The sequence below is a fragment of the Adelges cooleyi genome, unplaced genomic scaffold (genome assembly GCF_023614345.1).
Source record: "Adelges cooleyi isolate 19-005CV unplaced genomic scaffold, UGA_ACOO_1.1 ACOO_flye_CR_arks_rails_tigmint_CR_PRNA_381, whole genome shotgun sequence".
Lineage (NCBI taxonomy): Eukaryota > Metazoa > Arthropoda > Insecta > Hemiptera > Adelgidae > Adelges > Adelges cooleyi.
The window spans coordinates 1,636,505-1,656,878 of NW_026096058.1; the positions used below are offsets into that span (position 1 = coordinate 1,636,505).

Below are 20,374 nucleotides of genomic sequence, written 5' to 3' on the forward strand. Positions count from 1 at the left end.
CATATATATATATATATATATATATATATATATAATTATAATTTATAGATCTTAAGTATGAACAATTTTATCATATTACTCCTTAGTTACGCCACTAAACTTAATAAAATACCTATACGACATTAAAAAAAAAAAGTAATTAAAAAAATATATTTGTTTTACTACTGCAACCGTGTGGTACTACAAAACACATAACTTATCGGCCATTAATATGATCACGCGAATCTGTATAGTTGATTACAATTATATATATATATATATATATATTATTATATACAAGTGTTTTCACTATTTAATTATCCCAAAATGTATAATTATTTATTATTTTTTATTCAGATAACTTTTTATTTGAATTAATTGTGAAAGGTATATAATTTACTCCTTAATAAATATGTGTGGTGTGACCCCCTTAGCGGTAGGTTAAAGGACAACGTGTAAAAAAAATAGTTGATAAAAAAAATATCTATTACTGCGCCTATAAAGTTTATATTATGCTGATTAAGATTAAGAAACCATCTTCTCCGAGAAGGCAGCGATTGACCCAAATGGACTGTTCAAGCTGTATTGCGAGTCCAATTTTGCCTGTTTTTTTTGGGGGGGGAGGAGGGGAAAAATGTCAACTTAATTAAAAAAGCTGTATTGTGAAAATTTCGTAATAAGTTTGTCCCTCGCAAAGCAGTCTTGATGGAAAAGAAACTATACTTTATCCTATAGAAATGACCGCGATGGTAAACAAAAATTACAATCAATAAAGAATCCTCATTGCTGTATCAATAAGTAGGTATACACTATAATAGTTCAAGGACTAAATTAATATTTTGCGAAAATCTTACATACTTAACTGTAAACAATTGATCTCAATACAAATGGAACGTCGCATATTCAGATTGAAAAATGTCCCGACCTGGGAGGCAGCCCTTTAGTGTGTCAGTTTCATGGAGAGTAAAAACGCTGCGTTACTTTTCCATGATAAATATTAAAATGTCAGGTTAGGTGATGATAACTCGACGACACAGATATGCATAATAAACTAGATTGCTAAGTGTACATGCCGCCAGTAGAGACAATCGAAGTTACCGTTTTCCGCCATCTCGTGGGAATTAGAACCTTATCACATGTTATAAACAGTGATAACAGTTATCAACATGTGATAAGGTATTATTATATTATATATATATATATGCATCTGTACATCTCCGTCGTATTTTAGATAAATCGTAGAAAAAACAATACATATCATCATGGACAAAACAATAACTATAAATTGGCAGCCGACTGAGTAGTTCAGTGACTGTAGGGCTGTACTTTTTGTAATATTTCTTAATTACTGACATGTTATATCAAATGAGACGTTGGCGGTGATAATTATTGAATGTCTGTCTTGTTGTGTTCACAGCTCCTCCCGAATGCGAGCCCGTCTTGTTGCCGTGCCGTCAATATCACTGGAACAAGACTTACTGTTACCCGCCGCACTACAGGTGTGATGTTACCGTGGACTGCGTGGACGGTTCGGACGAGGCCGATTGCAGTGAGTGTTTCTATACTCGAGCGAAAACTCCATGAGATACTCTCGTCGGCCTTATTAAAAAACAAAATAAATTAAATAAATAATGGCAACGAAAAAATGGGGAAAGAGTGTGTGATTGTGTGTGTGTGTGTGTGAGCTGGAATTATTTCAAACACAGTTAATTATGGTGCGCGTTTCGAAATGTTGTTATTAGGCTTGTGTAAAATAATACACACACCGCATAGTGAATCCAGTAGGGTATTGACAACGAGTATGATGTTATTATCATTGCACGGATTTTCACGAAATTCAGTGCCAGTCGACAGAGTCGAGCTCTGCTTTTGCGTTACAAATAATTAAATAGTTCAATTGCGAGAGCAGAGGGGAAGGGCAGAGAATCGGCTGATTAGAGACACGCTGGTACAATTTTCCTTCAAGGGAAGATAAGGTTAAATTGTACTTTTGTTAAAACGGTTATGTTATTGGGCTGGATACAAGAAATTTCATATCGCCTATTGTCATGCTTCGCTTTCACTTTCAGTTAAAATAAGCAACAGTAAGATACTAGAGAGAAAAGATCGGAGATAAGTGATTAGAGATAAATGATAAGAGATAAGAGACAAAAAGCGTATTTTCGCGGAGGTACCGAAAGCAAACGGTTTGCTGTTAACCATTTTGGCGGCGTTTTAATGTCAAAACTGTTTACTGTTTTATTAAAATGTTTATGCCCTTATCAGTAAAACGCTTTTCCAGCAGTTTTTAATGTTTGGTACTTGTGATAATGTAAAATCATTTTTGCGGACAATCCTTATTAATCCCATTATAATCAGCTCATATCAGCAAACTCATGTTTGTTTTCGGGGTAAGCGGTCATAGGTTCCCAAGCCATCCTTGTAGTATTATTCTTCAATTGGTATAATTTGGTTATAACCTGGTAAAAAAATAAAAAAGGACCACGAAGGGCTGGGTAAAGCGGGGCCGTCGTAACCATAGTGGTAACCTGTTATCATTTGGGAACCTATGACCGAATGCCTGCTCTCAAATATAAATGATAAAAGATAAGAGACAAATGATAAGTGATAAGAGATAACGCGTCCATGACTAACTGGGTTTTGTTTTTCTTCAAGCGTATCGAAAATGTCAGACCGAAGACTTTCGATGCGAGGTCAACGGTCCGGGCAGCGGTCCGTGTTTGCCCAAGTCGAAGAAATGCGACGGCTACTACGACTGTCGCAATCACAAGGACGAGGAGAACTGCGGGCCGGCTATCAACATGTCTTGTCCGCTGGACAAATTCCGCTGTTTGAACGGCCAAAAGTGCATCGACCCGAAACTCAAGTGCGACCACCAGAACAATTGCGGCGACAACAGCGACGAAGAGAATTGCAGTGAGTTTATCATCCCTTAGTTTTCGCCACCCTCGTGTATGGCCATAGGGGAGCCGTTCCGTCAAAATTGTTTATTCATACTAGGTCATTGTGTAACCTCATTTTATTATATTCAATCAATTCACAAAATGGTAGCGTAAGGGTGTACATCGTTGTCTTTTTTTGTTTTGTTAAATATGTACATAATACCTTTAAGAAATACATTAATTTGATCGGCTGACCCTTACGCTGCCATTTTATTTAGAGATGCAATAACCTAGTATATTAAGCCGTGGGTTATTATTCACATGGATATGTCTTATAGCTTGGGTTCATTCTGAAAACGTGTCCGTCACAGTGCTGACGTCATTATGGATTATGGAGGAGGATTATGGAAGAGTATGGAGGGATTATAGAAGAGTATTAAGGAATTATGTAGAAGCATGGATGAGTATTAAGTGATTTTGGAAGAGGATTATGGAGGTACTAGATAGTGGATTAGAGATACTAGATTGCAGGACATATCCATGTATTGATGTATATGCATGAAGTGTGGATACTCTTAACTGATATACTGCTTATGGTTTTACCTGTATAAATATATAATTTTTATATTATCATTATTTATGAAGACTTTGCCGCTTGTCACGTCGGACAGTTCCGGTGCGGCAACGGGCTTTGCATTCCACTCAATTACCAGTGCGACGGTTACGCGGACTGTCACGACGGCACGGACGAACTCAACTGCACGGCCCAGTCTTGTCCCGGTAAATATCTGTGTCCCCAGGGCGGCCCGAACAAACGGCCCAAGTGTATCAACAAGTCGCAATTGTGCGACGGACACAAAGACTGCGAGGACAACGCCGACGAAGAGGCGGCTTGTTGTGAGTGAATACAACAATACTAACAATAATAATAATCGTCAATTTCGTGCGTGCCTCTACACCTTTTTTTATTCATTTTCCACAGCCTCGTTGAGTTGTCCGGCGTTGGGTTGCGAACACAAGTGTCAGGCGTCGCCCACCGGAGGCGCTTGTTATTGTCCGGAGGGACGGAAAATCGCCAACGACTCAAAGTCTTGTATAGGTTAGCATTGTGGCGTTAACCGAACCTAACCTAACCCGACCCGACCTGATCTAATCGTATGTTTTTTTTTTTTTTTTTTTGTAGACCGCGACGAATGCGCCGAATGGGGATTTTGCGAACAGATTTGCAAGAACATGGACGGATCGTACGCGTGCAGTTGTTATCCGGGTTACGACCTGGTGGACCGCAAGAAGTGCGTGGCCAACAACCGGACGCAATCGTATCAGGTGTACTTCGCGCAAGACAAGTCGGTCATCAAAATGGACTACAAGTACCAGAATCAAATCGTGTTGGCCAACACCACGTCGGCCAGCGGCATGGACTACCATTACCAGTACAACACGCTGTTCTGGTCGGACGTGAAGCTGAAGAAAATCAAGTCCGCGCAGCTGCTGGACACCAAGAAGTTCATCCGGGACGGCAACGCGATGCCGTCCGAGATCACGCTGCCCGGCATGTGGGAACCCATATCGGTCGCGGTCGACTGGATCGGCAACAAGCTGTACGTGGTCGACGGCGTCGGCCAGAAGATCGACGTGTTCGAGCTGAACGGCCGGTGGCACGCCGTCGTCCTCAGCAGCAACCTGACCAACCCGTCGGACATCGCGCTGGACCCGACCCAGGGGTACATGTTCATCGCCGACGGCAACCAGCTGATCCGGGCCAACATGGACGGCAGCGACGCCAAGGCCATCGTCACCGACGCGGTGTACAGGGCGTCCGGCGTGGCCGTGGACATACTCGACGGCCGGCTGTACTGGTGCGACTCGCTGTTGGACTACATCGAGACGGTCGACTATCAGGGCAACGACAGGCATTTGATACTGAGAGGGCCACAGGTGCCGTCGCCTTCCCGGTTGGCCGTGTTCGAGAACCGCGTCTACTGGTCGGACGGTACCAAGCAGGGCATCTTGAGCGTCAACAAGTACGACCCGTCCACCGTGTCGTCCGTGTACAAGAACCGCGACATCAAAGACCCGAAATCGGTGAAAATCGTCCACTCGTTGGTCCAGAGAGACGGTGAGTGTAATCGGCAAACGAACCGGCATGTCATGAGGACAAAATTCTCCGGTTCTGGAGCGTACTGCTAGACTCTGGAGTACACGAACAGGCGTTTTAGTCGCTGACCTAACTTGACCGTTTTTCCAACCGTGTAGAGGGAGGGCGAGAAACCTAAACTGACGTTATATTTAAATTTTCAAAATTCTAGAACCTTTTTTCAACCAAGTAGAGAGAGGGAGAACAAAGCTAAACCTAACATTATGTCTTAAATTTCAGAATTTTAGAACCTAACCTAACCTAACCTTTTTTCTAACCAAGTCCAAGGAGAACAAAACTAACTTGACCTTTTTTTTTTCAATTGAGTGCAGCGAAGGAGAACAAACCTAAACTACCCTTATATTTAAATTTTCAGAATTGTAGAACCTAACCTAACCTTTTTTTCAACCAAGTGAGGGAGAACAAAATTAACCCTACCTAACTCATTTTTTACGCTGCAGAATTTTAGAACTCAACCTAACCTAAACTTTTTATTTAACACCAGAATTGTAGGCGGGCCCGGAAGCCAACCTGCAAGGTATTAAGATTAAAGTTCTATGATAAAAGCACAATACCACTGTTTTATGTCTAACAAATGGTCCAAGACCGCCGTAACACCCTTTACCAGAGTACTCTCTCCCGAAAAAAACGGTTCGTCAAATAGGTCTAAAATTAATTTTTTGTCCGTTGTCCCCGCAGTGCCGTCGCCTTGCAGTAAGAACAACGCCGGTTGCCAACACATGTGCATAGTGACCAAAGGCGGAGAAGGCAAAGGCTCGTTGGCTTACAGATGTGCTTGCAACATGGGATATCAATTGGCGCAGGACATGCACAATTGCGTTGGTAAGTTTTCGCACGAGAAGCAATTTTTTTAGAGGAGTGTGGGGACGATTCGAATTTGTTGTTAATTATTTCGTTGGTGTAATTTTTTGTCAATAGCGGTCGAAGAATTTCTACTGTACTCGCAACAAAGGTTCATCAAAGGTAAAGTGCTGAACAAAGTGTCGCAGGGATTCAGCGACGCCATACTGCCGGTGTCGTCGAGAAGAGCCAGATTTGTCGGTCTGGATTTCGATGCGCGAGACAACTATATTTACTATTCGGACGTTCTGCAAGACGTCATCTACAGGATACACAGAAACGGGACAGGTATGTGTGTTTTTTGGAGAGTCGTCGGTTCGAAATGAAATGTTTGGTGTGTAAAACACGTACCGTTTTGCTGCAGGCAGGGAAATAGTGTTGGCTTCGCAAAACGAAGGAGTCGAAGGGCTGGCCGTGGATTGGGTGGCGAAAAACCTGTACTACATCGACAGCAGGAAGGGCACGTTGAACGTGCTGAGCACCCGTAACGTGACCAACAAGAGGGTATTATTGAAAAACATGAAGAGGCCGCGTGCAATCGTCGTGCATCCCAATAAGGGGTAAGCATTTCTCGAATAGAGATTACCAAATGCAATACCGTTTAGGGGGCGAGTCCACGCGACTTCTTTACCTATGCTAAACTCCGCAATTGGACCACTTTTTACCATTATGGACCTCTTAGAAACGTTTGACTTCGATGAAATCACTTTCAGATTGTGCAATCCTCTTGACACGGATGCTTTTGCTAAATTCTCACTGTGCTAACTGTACTTTTTTTTTTTGCAGTTACATATTTTTCTCCGAGTGGGACCGTCCGGCCAACATAAGCCGGGCGCACACGGACGGCACGAACCTGGTCGTGTTCCGCAACATAACGCTGGGTTGGCCCAACGGTCTGGCCGTGGACTTCGAGACGGACCGGCTTTACTGGTGCGACGCGCTGTTGGATCACGTGCAGCATTCCAATTTGGACGGCACCGATTTGAAAACCATCAACACCACGTTGATCAAACATCCGTTCTCGATTGTCACGCATTACGGTACGCGTCGCTTCGTTTTTATCATCGACGGTGGTTTTTTTTTTTTTTTGTAAATGGATATGTTAATGGGGCTGCGTGTACAAGAAATTTTCGCGTTACACTTTCACTTTTACGTGATAAGAGATGAGCTAAGATTGATAAGAGATGTGATATGATATTAGAGATAACACATCCACGATTCAATGTTTTGCCGTGGAGCGGAGAGAAATAGTTAGAGTATCCACACTTCATTCAGATACATCAACACGTATGGATATGTCCTGCAATCTAGTATCTCTAATATCTTATCTCTAATCCACTATCTCTATTAATTCACCTCCATAATCCTACTCCGTACTTCTCCATAATTCTTTAAAACTACTCCACAATTCCTTTACACTCATCCATAATTCCTTAATACTCCTCCACAATTCTTTAATCCTCCTCCTATAATCCCTCCATTATTCTCCTCCATAATCCATAATTCTTTAAAACTGCTCCACAATTCCTTTATACTCATCCATAATTCCTTAATACTCCTCCACAATTCTTTAATCCTCCTCCATTCCCATAATCCATAATGGCGTCAGCACTGTGACACATAACGTGACGGACAAATGTTCAGAACGACCCCCAGCCATAATACATATCCATGTCTATAAAAACTAATTGTTTATTTTGTTTTTCGTCCCGCAGATTGGTTGTACATCACCGACTGGCGGCTAGACGCCATAATCAAAATACACAAGACGACCGGCGCGGTGGCCGGCATCGAAGTGCGGGAGCCGCAGAACAACCGGCTGTACGGCGTCAAGATCTACAGCGAACACGAGCAGTTCATCGAATATTCGCATCCGTGTTCCAAAGTGTTCAACTACGGCAGCTGTCAGAAGTTGTGTTTCGGCGTGCCCACCAACGGGTCGTCCACGCTGAAAGCCGTGTGCGGTTGTCCGTACGGCGAGAAAGTCGACGTGGACGGCAAGACTTGCGTCCCCGACCCGAACGCCGAGCCGCCGGTGACCGCTTGCCCGAACGTGTGGGACTTCACTTGCAACAACATGAGGTGCATACCCAAAGCTTGGGTGTGCGACGGAGACGACGACTGTCTGGACAATTCCGACGAAGAACAGAACTGCACGAGTGAGTAGACAGTTACTGGCAGTATCAGTGTTTCTTTAAGTCCCATCAACCTAACGGATTTACTTCCTAGAAAATCTTAACCTAACCAACAACGCCTGACCTTATTCTTAATTTTGCCACTTTAGAACCGTAAACCGCTTTAAGCGTTACTCGAGGGCCGCCCACGTCATTTATTAGGTTAAACAAAACAAACAAGTACATAAATAAAGTTCAAAACACAATCTGTTTCTCGGCTAATCTTCGCTCTCTCTTAATTTGCGTTACGGACACCCCGCCGGGTTCGGTGTCTCGGGTTTTGCCCGTTTTCGTTGCCTTTTGTTTGTACTTTTTGTAACGCAACGTAATTTCTAATTTTTTCTCACCTCGAGTTTTAGACGCCGCCGGGTTCGTTCCGTGCCCGATTCGACTTCTAAACGGTGGTTTTGATTTGTTTTATTGTTGCAGAACCCACCTGTGCCCCAGGCGAATGGCAGTGCGGTTCCGGTCGTTGTGTGCCCGGCACGTTCCGGTGCGATGGCGAAAACGATTGCGGAGATTACAGCGACGAAACCGGATGCACGAACGTGACGTGCTCGACCACACAATTCTTATGCGATAACGGCCGTTGTGTGCCATCCACGTGGAAATGCGATTCGGAGAACGACTGCGGAGACGGTTCGGACGAGGGTGACTTTTGCGCGGAGAAGACTTGCGCATACTTCCAGGTACGAGTCGCGGCTCAGCAAACGAGAGAGACGGTTTAACGAACGGTTCTTTGCCCTTTCAGTTCACTTGCCCGCGTTCCGGACACTGTATTCCGCAGACTTGGGTGTGCGACGGCGACAACGATTGTTTCGACAACCAAGACGAAGAGGGTTGCCCGCCGATCACGTGTTCGCCCACGCAATTCAAATGCGCCGACCTCAGACAGTGCATACAAGAAACGTACAAGTGCGACGGTATCCTGGACTGCAACGACGGCAGCGACGAACTCGGTTGTCGTGAGTACAATATACACATTAGTTCTCTCGGGGGGGGTGTCGAACCGTAGCACCGTGGATACATAACACTAGTGTCCGAGTTGTCGGCGCTTAAGTTTGTCATAAACTGTTCGTGTAGTTCCCTGAATTTTATAGGAATTTTCACGAATATAACCGTCCTAGATTTTTCAAAGCATACGTGGTCATGTTAACTGTTCACACCGTCGTCTGTCTTTATTATACAGCTACGTTGGCGCCCAACCAGTGCGACACCGAAAAGCAATTCAGGTGCGAAAAATCCGGCATATGCATACCGAAAACGTGGTACTGCGACGGCACGGCCGACTGCGATGACGATTCCGACGAGCCGAAAACCTGCGGCCAAGTGTCGTGCCAGTCCAACTACTTCAAGTGCAACAACTCGCAGTGCATTTTCAAAGGTTACATTTGCGACGGCCGGGACGACTGCGGCGACGGGTCCGACGAAGACTACAGGCTCGCTTGCACCGCTCCGCCTTTCAGGTACGAGATGTTTGTCTCTTTGGATGGAACTGTGAATTGTTACATGATTGTTGTGCTTTTTGTTTTTTGCAGATGCATGTCCGGCGAATGGCAGTGTCCGAACGCGACGGAACGTTGTATAAACGTGACGAGCGTTTGCGACGGTAAACCCGATTGTCCGAACGGCGCCGACGAAGGTCCCAACTGCGACCTGCCGGAATGCGACAAACAGGGTAGTTACTGCTCCAACGGTTGTAAACAAACTCCAGTAGTAAGTTAGTTTAGATTGCAGCATCACTGGTACAACTGTGTCGCGCACGTCCGGCGGTTCACGCGGGTACATCGTAATAATGGCAATTGTCAATGATTTTCCAGGGACCGCTGTGCACTTGTCCGCAAGGCGAAATCCTCAACACCACGTACGAGTGCATGGACTTGAACGAGTGCGATCCGCCCGGCCTGTGTTCCCAACACTGTACCAACACCAAAGGAAGCTACTTCTGTTCGTGCGCGACCGGCTACGTTCTAGAATCGGACAAACACGCGTGCAAAGCTCTGAGTGAGTTGTCGACGATTTTTTTTTAGATTTTGTACTCTGTTTCTAATCGGCTCGTATCAGATCATAGCGCGGCGTTTTTGATCATATCCAACCGGCACTCCATCCTGGTGGCCGATCTCAAAGAGCAGGGTCTGGAACGAGTGCCGATCACGGTGGAGAACGTTGTGGCCACGGCTTCGAACATGCACACGGGCACCATATTCTGGTCGGACATGAAACTGAAAAAGATATCCCGGTTGGACAAGAGCAGCGAACCAAAAGACGTAAGTACACGCGATTGTTTCTCAAATTGTTTCACACTGATGACAATTAACACGTGTCCTGCTTTAGATTATCACCTCGGGTCTAGACTTGGTCGAAGGATTGGCTTACGATTGGATCGGCGGACATGTGTATTGGCTGGACTCTCGGCTGAACACCGTCGAAGTGGCCAACGAGAACGGCACGAATAGAATTATACTGCTCAAGGAAAACATCACGCAACCCAGAGGAATGATGCTGGACCCCAGTCCCGGGTAAGTTTACTGGCAGAGGTTTGTTTTTGTTTTGAAACAAATACAACAACAACACGCATATGTATGGAAATTAATCAAAATCGTTTGTCCCGTCAGTGCGCGGTGGCTGTTCTGGACCGATTGGGGAGAAAATCCGAGAATCGAACGTGTCGGCATGGACGGCACCAACCGTTCTGTTATCATAAGCACCAAAATATATTGGCCGAACGGTTTGACGTTGGACATTGTCAATCAGCGCGTTTATTTCGCCGACTCCAAGTTGGACTTTATCGATTTCTGTTACTACAACGGCAGCGGCCGTCAACAGGTGATCGCCGGTAGTCATTACCTTTTGCACCCTCATTCGCTGACCCTCTTCGAAGACACGCTGTACTGGACCGACAGGCAACTGAACAGGGTAATTGCAACGCGTGACAAACGCGTGCGCGATGACCACGACCGTTGCTAACCGCCGAACTGTTTCTCGCATTTCAGGTGATATCGGCTCATAAATTTAAAGGGAAAAATCAAACCGTCATTTCGCATCTGATTTCGCAACCGCTCAGTATTCTCGTACACCATCCGTCGTTGCAGCCGATCACTCCCAACCCGTGTGAAAATGCCACCTGCGAACAGCTGTGTCTGCTTTCGCCGTACGCGCCCAACGGTTACACGTGCAAATGTAAACCAGGATACAAAGTCACCAGTTCGGGCCGGTGTCTGGAAAGTAATCGAACGATTTAAACGTTATTTAACCGGTCGCGACGTTTTTCCTTGTCTAAACCGCCAATGTCGTTTGTTTTTAGCCGAATCTCCTTTCCTGTTGGTCATGAGGGGCTACCAAATAATCGACGTCAGCTTAACGCCCGGCGACAAGACCACCGGGCACATTATTCCCATTGTCGGAATCGAAGGAGGCACGCAGACGGACTACGACACCGAAACCAGATCTCTGTTCTGGGTGGAAGGACTGAAAGTGAACGAAGAAGACGAGACGGTCAACACCGTTAATGTAACGATTTAAAACTAGCGGGAGTGTAAAAAAAAAAAAAACAAATACATTATTAACATGATATATTTCTCGTTTTCCGCGTAGTGTACGCTCATGATGTCACCGTATCACGGAGGAAACAAATCGTCGTTGCTGGGAGAACTCACAGGGTTCGTCGGCGCTCCGTTCGTGATAGCTTTTGATTGGATAGGCCGCAATTTATACATCGGCAACCGAGAGTCGTCCAGTTTGGAATTGGTCAAAATCGACGGCGTCAACAAGTACAGAATGGTTTTGCTGTCGAACAACGGCAAAGACGTATCGGTGGCGACACCCATCGGCATCGTTTTAGACCCCGGCGAAGGGTATTTAACAACGGCATAGCGTTTATAATACATTGTCGGTGTACAATTTGTTTCTCTGTCGGTTTCCAGAAAACTCTATTGGGCCGATCAAGGTGGGTTCGGTGTGCCGCCGAAAATCGGAAAAATGAACATGGACGGTACCAACCCTCAAGTGTTGATTAACGACGGACACACGCCGGAATCGATAGCTATCGATTTGGAGCAGAAAAACATTTACTACAGCACACAATATCCCAGCAACGTGAGTGCATCACTCCGGTGGTCGGCGGACACGGTCGGGGGGACTTGGGCGTTGTTCTGTAGATTTGAAAAACTGGACGTTTTTGGGTTTTCCGTAGATAAAAGTCATGAGCGTTAACGGAATGAATCATCGGACGTTGATGAGCGACTACAACAGCATCTCTTACCCGAAATCCATGGCCGTCTACGATCGGTACTTGTATTTCATCGATTCCAGGTACGATCATCTAGTGCGAGTCAATTCCGACGACGGGACGAACATGGAAATAATCATCGAAAACGACCCGGACCTGAAATCGTTGACGGTTTTCAACAAGCGGACCAGTAAGTGTTTACCAGGGATATTTGATAATATCGACTATTTCGGCGTGTACAACCTACATTGTTACGTTTGAATACATATTTTCCAGACGCCAACCATCCTTGCGCTTTGACCAAAAACGGCGGTTGTCAGCAATTGTGCATTCCCCGCGAAAACAACAACAGGGTGTGCGCTTGTTCGGTGGGCTACAAAAAGGAATTGGACACAAAGTGCACTCCACACACGTCTTTCGCGGTCGTTTCTCAAGTAGATCTGGTCCGCGGGTACAGTCTCACCGACACGTTGGACGCTATCGTTCCGATATCGGGACCAGGTAAAATTCACTGCCAGACGTATGGATTTCCAGTACGGTCGTAGTTAAATGCATTAGCTAACGATAGAGCGCTCATTTGGTTGAGAATTTACAGTCGAGTGATCTTTTACACTGAAAGCTGTTCGAAGATAAAAAAACTCCAGGCGTTCGATTTGGTGTAAAAGAGTCGTTTTTCTGCGAATTGTTTTCCAATTGAGAAGGCACAGCGCTCTAGAGTTAGCTATTGAACTATAACCTTAATGCAAACAGCTCCCAGACAGTGTAGTTTATATACAGTTTATACCTTTGTATGTTAATTGTGTTTTTCTTTCGCAAAGGACATCACATCTTGCACGTGGACGTGCACGTCGCGCAAAATTGGATATACTGGGTGGAGTTCAACCGAGGCATATGGAACGGCATATACCGGATAAGGCCCAACGGCACAGAACTGCAACACGTGATCAAAGACGGCATCGGCTCCAACGGTATCCGGGGGCTGACCGTCGATTGGATTGCGGGAAACATGTACTTCACCAACGTGTTCCCGCACGAGAACTACGTCGAGGTTTGCTGGCTGGACGGCTCCATGCGGAAAATCCTGGTGAAAACCACAACGGACGCGCCCAAAGAACTGGCGGTCAATCCGATCAAACGGCTGTTGTACTGGATCGACTACGGCCAGTACCCGAAAATCGGCAAAGCCTACTTGGACGGGTCCAACTGGATGCCGATCGTCACCACCGGCATAAGTCAACCCAGAGACTTGACCGTGGACATGGTCACGCACGACGTGTACTGGGTGGACGCTAGGCTGGACACCATTCAAAAGGTGTCGTTCAGCGGCGGCGAGAGACAGGTGAGTGGTTTTATTTTTCTTTCGCCAATCTAAACAAAACACGTTTAATGTGTGTCCCCGGTCGTTTTTGCCTAGGTCGTCCGGAGGAACGTGCCGAACCCGATGGGCATCGCCATTCACCTGAGCGACATGTACTGGGTGGACAGGAACCTGAAGACCGTGTTCAAGGCATCGAAACTACCGGGAAACAGCACGGCGCCCGTTCCGATCAGGACGGGACTTCCCAGGTTGCGCGACATAGCCATCTTCGACATAAACACCCAGCCCAACGACGATTCCAACTCTTGTTCCCGGTTCGGCAACGGTGGATGCGATCAGCTGTGTTTCTCGTTCCCGCCGTCGTATTCGATAAATAAATATCTGTTCCGGTGCGACTGCGCCACCGGCGTCATAGCCGCCGGCACCGGCACCAAATGCGACACCGTGTCCGAGTACTTGGTGTACGCCACAAGGACCGAAATAAGATCGGCCAGCTTAGACCCTCTGTCCAACATACTTCCGTTCAAACCGGTGGTGAGTGTTTTAATTCCAATACGACTCTGTCGATTCGACTTTTTCTATTACAATCAAACGCGCTTTCAGGGTAATTTGTCGAACGTCGTCGGCTTGGACTTTGACTACGCCGACAACAAGTTGTTCTTCACGCAAATACGGCCCATGTCGCAGATATCGTCGATCAGCAGTAACGCGCCCAGTTACAGTCAAATCAAAACGATAATCAGCCGCCGGATCAACCCGGAAGGTATATCGTACGACTGGACTCAAAAGAAAATCTATTGGACCGACTCGTCCAACAACTCGATCTACGCGATGAACCTGGACGGTTCCGGGGTAGTGATGATCGCCAGAGTGGACAGGCCGCGAGCAATCGTGGTCGACCCTTGCAACGGGTAAGAATACGAATTTCGAACGGACGTGCTGCCATAATCTACGCTGTCTATTATTGTGTTAACCGTGTGTGTTTGTTGTTGCTCTAGAACCCTGTACTTTACCGATTGGGGACGATTCGGTACGGCCGGCATGATCTACAGAACGACGATGGCGGGATCGTTGAAAAAGGCCATCATAGACAAAGATTTGTCGCAGCCCAGCGGACTGACGATCGATTTCGACGAGCAGATGTTGTACTGGTCGGACGCGGTGCGCGAGAAAATCGAAAGGTCCACGCTGGACGGCGCCAACCGGGAGGTGCTGATCACGGCCACGATATACCCGTTCGCGTTGACCGTGCACGACAACTACATCTACTGGACGGACCTGCAGCTGAGGGGCGTGTACCGGGCCGAGAAGCACACGGGCGCCAACATGATCGAAATCGTCAAGCGGCTGGACGACTCGCCCCGAGACATTGCCATCTACTCCAAAGGCCGGCAAAAGTGTTCGGTCAACCCGTGCTCGATAAACAACGGCGGGTGCGCCCAGAGCTGTCATCCCGGGCCCAACTCCACGGCCGAGTGCAAGTGCGACGACAATTCCAAACTGGTCAACGAGGGTCGGATGTGCGTCAACAAGAACATCACGTGCGAGGCCAACAAGTTCCATTGCCGTAACGGCAAGTGTATATCGCGCATGTGGTCTTGCGACGGCGACGACGACTGCGGGGACAACAGCGACGAAGACGTCAACTACTGCAGTGAGTACAAGTTACCACCGTCGTCGTGTCTTTACAATTAAAAATTTACATATATACTCGCACTTGAATCGCGGTACACGGTTTGTGTAATAAAGACGATTTTATAACGAACGTTTCCAGCGTACCATTCGTGCAGCAGCAACGAGTTCAGATGTGCCAACGGCAGGTGTATATTCAAAACGTGGAAATGCGACCACGAGAACGACTGTAAAGACGGTTCGGACGAAGTCGGATGCGTCTATCCGCCGTGTGCCGACGGGGAGTTCACCTGTGCCAATTTCAGATGTATTTCCATGTCGCAGGTGAGTGTGGTTTAATGCGTTGTTGTGTTTCGGGTAGAATAAAAACCCGCGCGTTTGTTCCTCTATAGGTGTGCAACGGCGTAAACGATTGCAAAGACAACGTGACATCGGACGAGACGCACGACCGGTGTCCAAAGAACCTCACCTGTCCGGTGAACCACTTGAAGTGCGAGAAGACCAACATATGCGTCGAACCGTATTGGCTGTGCGACGGCGACAACGACTGCGGCGACAACAGTGACGAGGATCCGCTACATTGCGCCCAGCGGACGTGCCCGGCCAACAGCTTCCGATGTCCCAACCACCGGTGCATACCTGCCACGTGGTACTGCGATGGCGACGACGACTGCGGCGACGGGTCCGACGAACCGCCCGAGTACTGCAAGTCGGAGGGACGGACTTGCTTCGGCGACCTGTTCACTTGCGACAACGGCAATTGTATACCCAGGATTTACATATGCGACGGCGACAACGACTGTTTGGACAACTCGGACGAGGACTCCAGACACCAGTGCAGTGAGTACCCGATAGGAAATAACGAGCGATGTGAGAACGAGCTGTTGAGACGAGTAATAGCAATCAAAGGAGACACGTAGTGAGTGAAGTTTTAAAGTGTAATAGTCTGAGGATGAGGAAGTGTGATGACGAGGGGCGATAAGGATAATCGTTTTGTGCCAACAACGGGACAGCTGATGACGACACGATCTCTTACGTTTACAGACAACCGCAAGTGCGACGAGACCACCGAGTTCACGTGTTTGGCAAACAAAGCGTGGAACCGAGCGCAGTGCATACCGCGCAAGTGGCTGTGCGACGGCGACCCCGACTGCGTGGACGGCGCGGACGAGAACGCGACGGCGCTCAACTGCTCGACCGTGGTCAACTGCAGCGCCGACCAGTTCACGTGCGGCAACGGCCGGTGCATCAACAAGGGATGGGTGTGCGACCACGACAACGACTGCGGCGACGGCACGGACGAGGGCAAGGACTGTCACTCGCAGTACCGGACATGTTCGCCGCGGGAGTTCGCCTGCCAGAACTTCAAGTGCATCCGCAGCACGTACAGGTGCGACAACGAAGACGACTGCGGCGACAACTCGGACGAGTTCAACTGCGCCGGCAAAAACGCCACGTTGTGCGCACCGGATCAGTTCCAGTGCACCAACGGCCAGTGCATCAACTCGCGTTTGGTGTGCAACAAGGTGTCGGACTGCTCGGACGACAGCGACGAGCCGGCGCACTGCAACGTCGACGAGTGCGCCAAGGTGGAACTCAACCAGTGCGCGCACAAGTGCATCGACACGCCAACCGGTTTCAACTGCGAGTGCAACGAAGGATACAAGTGAGCGTCCGACCGATGATCGCCATAATGTCATTAGATTTAGTTTTTACCCAACCGGTCGTTTATTTAGAAGAGGCTTTATTTTTGAAAAAATATTTTAATTTCAATTTTCTAAAAAAAAAAAAGACCTTCCGGGTATATTCTAGCTTCCATGTGATAGCCGAGAAGGTATTGGTTTCATAATGATGTGATTTATTGTGCCAATTTAGTATTAACTTTAAAAAAAATTAAACCGTCCTCCCTCCCAAGTAAGGGTTAAAACTGATGTTAAAATTGAAACCGGCATGGGATAAAATCACATTTTGATTTTTCATAATTGAAGACCTTGGGGCAACAACAAGACATGTCCTTTTTTAAAATTTTTTTTTTTTTTCAAAATGTTTTTAAACCCAAAAATGTTTTTCAAAATATTCCAAAAAATTTATTTTTTTTTCATAACATTTTAAATTCTAAAAAAAATTTTTTTAGAATATTTTGAAAAACATTTTTTGGGTTTAAAAACATTTTGAAAAAAAAAAAAAAATTTAAAAAAAGGACATGTCTTGTTGTTGCCCCAAGGTCTTCAATTGCTCTGCTAATTACTTTGTACTGATTTATACTTGGTTTGGACTGCGCCGGTTTAGACTGATCATGGTTTGAACTGTGCTAGTTGAACTGTTTGTTTAAATTAATCATTATAATTTTTTTTATAGACGCCATTTACCGATTAAACCAGTACATAACGTATGCTCGTGTGTTTGTTATTAGATTGATGGACGACGGAAAAGCGTGTCAAGACATCAACGAGTGTATGGAACTACCCGGAGCTTGTCCCCAATACTGTCTGAACACGCCGGGATCGTATTATTGCAAGTGCGACGAAACGTTCTACGACCGCACGTCCGACGAACGGACCTGTAAACGACGGGATCGGATCAAGCCGTGGTTGATTTTCACGAACAAATATTACGTGCGAAATATGTCGTTGGACGCCTCGGAATATGCACTTAACCACCAGGATTTGTTGAACGTGGTGGCGTTGGACTTTGACTATCTGGACGGTAAATTGTACTTCTGCGACGTCAGCGCAAAGACCATATACAGAACGGCGGTGGGCAGTACCGAGAGGGAGAAAATCATCAGGCACGACAGCCACGGGCTGGAAGGTATCGCCGTGGACTGGGTGGGCAGGAAAATCTACTGGCTCGACCGGCACAGCAAACATTTGGAAGTGGCCGAGCTGAACGGCACGAACAGAAGGACCCTGAAGTCCGGCATCCAAGACCCAAGAGCCATCGCCGTCCACCCCGGCACCGGTTACTTGTACTTCACCAGCTGGCACCTACAGGTAATCTCTATTGCGTCTATATCGCTTCGATTATAAACATCTCCAATCGAAACTCGCTACTAACTGATGAAAAAAAAAAATGATTGTTTTTAAGGCTTACATTGGCAAAATCGGCATGGACGGTAGCAACTTCACTCAGATTTTAACCCACGAAGACGACATAGCTTGGCCGAACGCGCTCACCATCGATTACTTCACCGAGCGCATTTATTGGGCCGACGCCCATTTGGACTACATAGCTTCGGCCGACCTGGAAGGCAAACACAAACACATAGTGTTGTCGGGAGATTCAGTGCCGCACGTGTTCGCCCTGTCTCTGTTCGAAGACGAGCTGTTCTGGACCGACTGGAACCTGAAGGCGATAGTGAAATCCAACAAATTTACAGGTAAATATTGCCGTTTACATTACCGGCCGGACAGCAACGTGATTTATATGTATATTTATTTCGTCGTAGGACACCATTACCAAGTGTTGAGAAACACCACGCACAGGCCGTACGATTTGAACGTGTACCATCCGCTCAGGCAAATACCGTACGCTAACCCGTGCGGAAGCGACAACGGCGGTTGTTCTCATTTGTGTTTGCTGCGACCCGTCCCGGGAGTGGAGCCGTCGCCGGACAGTTACTTGAACTCCAAAAGTCCGGTGGCGTTCACTTGCGCTTGCCCCAACCAGTTCTATTTGGATCCACGCGACAACAAGACTTGCGTCTCCAACTGCACTACCGGACAACACGAGTGCAAGCAAAACGATCAGAAATGCATTCCTTGGTTCTGGAAGTACGTTGGCTTTTTTTTAACGTTTACGAACTATGCGGGTGTCTCAAAAAGAATGGCGGGAAACGGCTGTAGGTTGTGAAGTATTGGACCTACAGCGCTGGCAGGGCAGTCATTCGAATCTTGGCGACTCCCTCTTTCGTTCGAGCCCTGCCGGAGCGCCGTACCGAAACCCAGCCATTCTTAACCCCACCATTATTTTGTCAGACACCCTGTATCGCTAAAAAAAAAAACCTATTATTGCGCAGATGTGACGGCGAAAAAGACTGTGCCGACGGGACGGACGAAATCCAAAGCGAATGCCCCACGAGATATTGTCGCGGAGGAGCGTTCCAATGTCAGAACCGCAACTGCACGCCGTCGGCTACTATTTGCGACGGAATCGACGACTGCGGCGACGGATCGGACGAGAAGAACTGCGATTTGCCGTGTCCCGATTTGGAGTTCAAATGCCGGTCGAACGGTCGGTGCATCCTGGACGCGTGGAAGTGTGACGGCGAACCCGACTGCAAAGACGGTAGCGACGAAGACCCGTCGTTGTGCCGTGAGTGTACTCGGGGAGGGAAATGATTTTTGTAAATTTCAACTGGTTTTTTTTTTTTGTTGTTGTTGTTCCGATTTTAGATAACAGACCTTGCGACCCGAAAACCGAGTTCTCCTGCAAGAACGGCCGGTGTATACCGAAGCTGTGGGTGTGCGACTTCGACAACGACTGCGGCGACGATTCGGACGAGCCGGCTTTCATGTGCCGGCAACGGAACTGCACGACCGGCTGGCAACGGTGTCCCGGCCGGACCAACTACCGGTGCATCCCCAAGTGGTTGTTCTGCGACGGCAAGGACGATTGTCGCGACGGCTCCGACGAACTGGCGGAGAACTGCCCGAAGTGCCACGTGACCGGCGACTTCCAGTGCAAGAACAACAGGTGCATACCGAAGAGATGGCTGTGCGATTTCGAGAACGACTGCGGCGACAACTCGGACGAGTCCGAAGACATGTGCAAGGGCCTGTACCGGCAGTGTTCCGAGTCGGAGTTCCAGTGTTCCAACGGCAAGTGCGTACCGGGCCAGTGGAGGTGCGACCACGACGACGACTGCGGCGACAACTCGGACGAGCTCAACTGCGGCGGTTTCCAGTGCAAAAACGGCACGTTCCAGTGCAAGAGCGGCCACTGCATCGCGTCGTACTTCCGGTGCGACGGCGACCGGGACTGCAGGGACTTCAGCGACGAGATCGGTTGCCCCCCCAGATATCCGGGAGGCCGGTACTGTCCCGTGTCCAAGTTCGAGTGCAAGACCACCAAACTGTGTATCTTCAACACCGAACTGTGCGACGGCGAAGACGATTGCGGCGACGGTTCCGACGAAGCGCCCGAACTTTGCTGTAAGTCAGT

General features: G+C 47.5%; 1 protein-coding gene across 1 annotated transcript in view; it reads left to right on the forward strand.

Annotated features, from left to right (window-relative positions):
* LOC126841428 (low-density lipoprotein receptor-related protein 2) overlaps window positions 1-20,374 on the forward strand; it is a 61,986-nt gene that overhangs the window by 38,177 nt on the left and 3,435 nt on the right. The window contains exons 3-38 of the mRNA XM_050577908.1: window positions 1,397-1,528; window positions 2,635-2,895; window positions 3,507-3,758; window positions 3,844-3,960; window positions 4,045-4,980; window positions 5,698-5,841; window positions 5,938-6,147; window positions 6,224-6,419; window positions 6,646-6,899; window positions 7,575-8,018; window positions 8,463-8,722; window positions 8,785-8,998; window positions 9,223-9,499; window positions 9,572-9,749; window positions 9,854-10,037; window positions 10,098-10,300; window positions 10,368-10,552; window positions 10,649-10,949; window positions 11,027-11,258; window positions 11,338-11,543; window positions 11,628-11,887; window positions 11,957-12,128; window positions 12,226-12,451; window positions 12,538-12,762; window positions 13,080-13,600; window positions 13,676-14,113; window positions 14,183-14,490; window positions 14,578-15,233; window positions 15,354-15,535; window positions 15,604-16,051; window positions 16,256-16,877; window positions 17,625-18,204; window positions 18,299-18,590; window positions 18,660-18,984; window positions 19,230-19,525; window positions 19,606-20,364. Coding sequence (XP_050433865.1) covers window positions 1,397-1,528; window positions 2,635-2,895; window positions 3,507-3,758; window positions 3,844-3,960; window positions 4,045-4,980; window positions 5,698-5,841; window positions 5,938-6,147; window positions 6,224-6,419; window positions 6,646-6,899; window positions 7,575-8,018; window positions 8,463-8,722; window positions 8,785-8,998; window positions 9,223-9,499; window positions 9,572-9,749; window positions 9,854-10,037; window positions 10,098-10,300; window positions 10,368-10,552; window positions 10,649-10,949; window positions 11,027-11,258; window positions 11,338-11,543; window positions 11,628-11,887; window positions 11,957-12,128; window positions 12,226-12,451; window positions 12,538-12,762; window positions 13,080-13,600; window positions 13,676-14,113; window positions 14,183-14,490; window positions 14,578-15,233; window positions 15,354-15,535; window positions 15,604-16,051; window positions 16,256-16,877; window positions 17,625-18,204; window positions 18,299-18,590; window positions 18,660-18,984; window positions 19,230-19,525; window positions 19,606-20,364 — 11,496 coding nt within the window. The remainder of the gene's footprint in view (window positions 1-1,396; window positions 1,529-2,634; window positions 2,896-3,506; window positions 3,759-3,843; window positions 3,961-4,044; window positions 4,981-5,697; window positions 5,842-5,937; window positions 6,148-6,223; window positions 6,420-6,645; window positions 6,900-7,574; window positions 8,019-8,462; window positions 8,723-8,784; window positions 8,999-9,222; window positions 9,500-9,571; window positions 9,750-9,853; window positions 10,038-10,097; window positions 10,301-10,367; window positions 10,553-10,648; window positions 10,950-11,026; window positions 11,259-11,337; window positions 11,544-11,627; window positions 11,888-11,956; window positions 12,129-12,225; window positions 12,452-12,537; window positions 12,763-13,079; window positions 13,601-13,675; window positions 14,114-14,182; window positions 14,491-14,577; window positions 15,234-15,353; window positions 15,536-15,603; window positions 16,052-16,255; window positions 16,878-17,624; window positions 18,205-18,298; window positions 18,591-18,659; window positions 18,985-19,229; window positions 19,526-19,605; window positions 20,365-20,374) is intronic.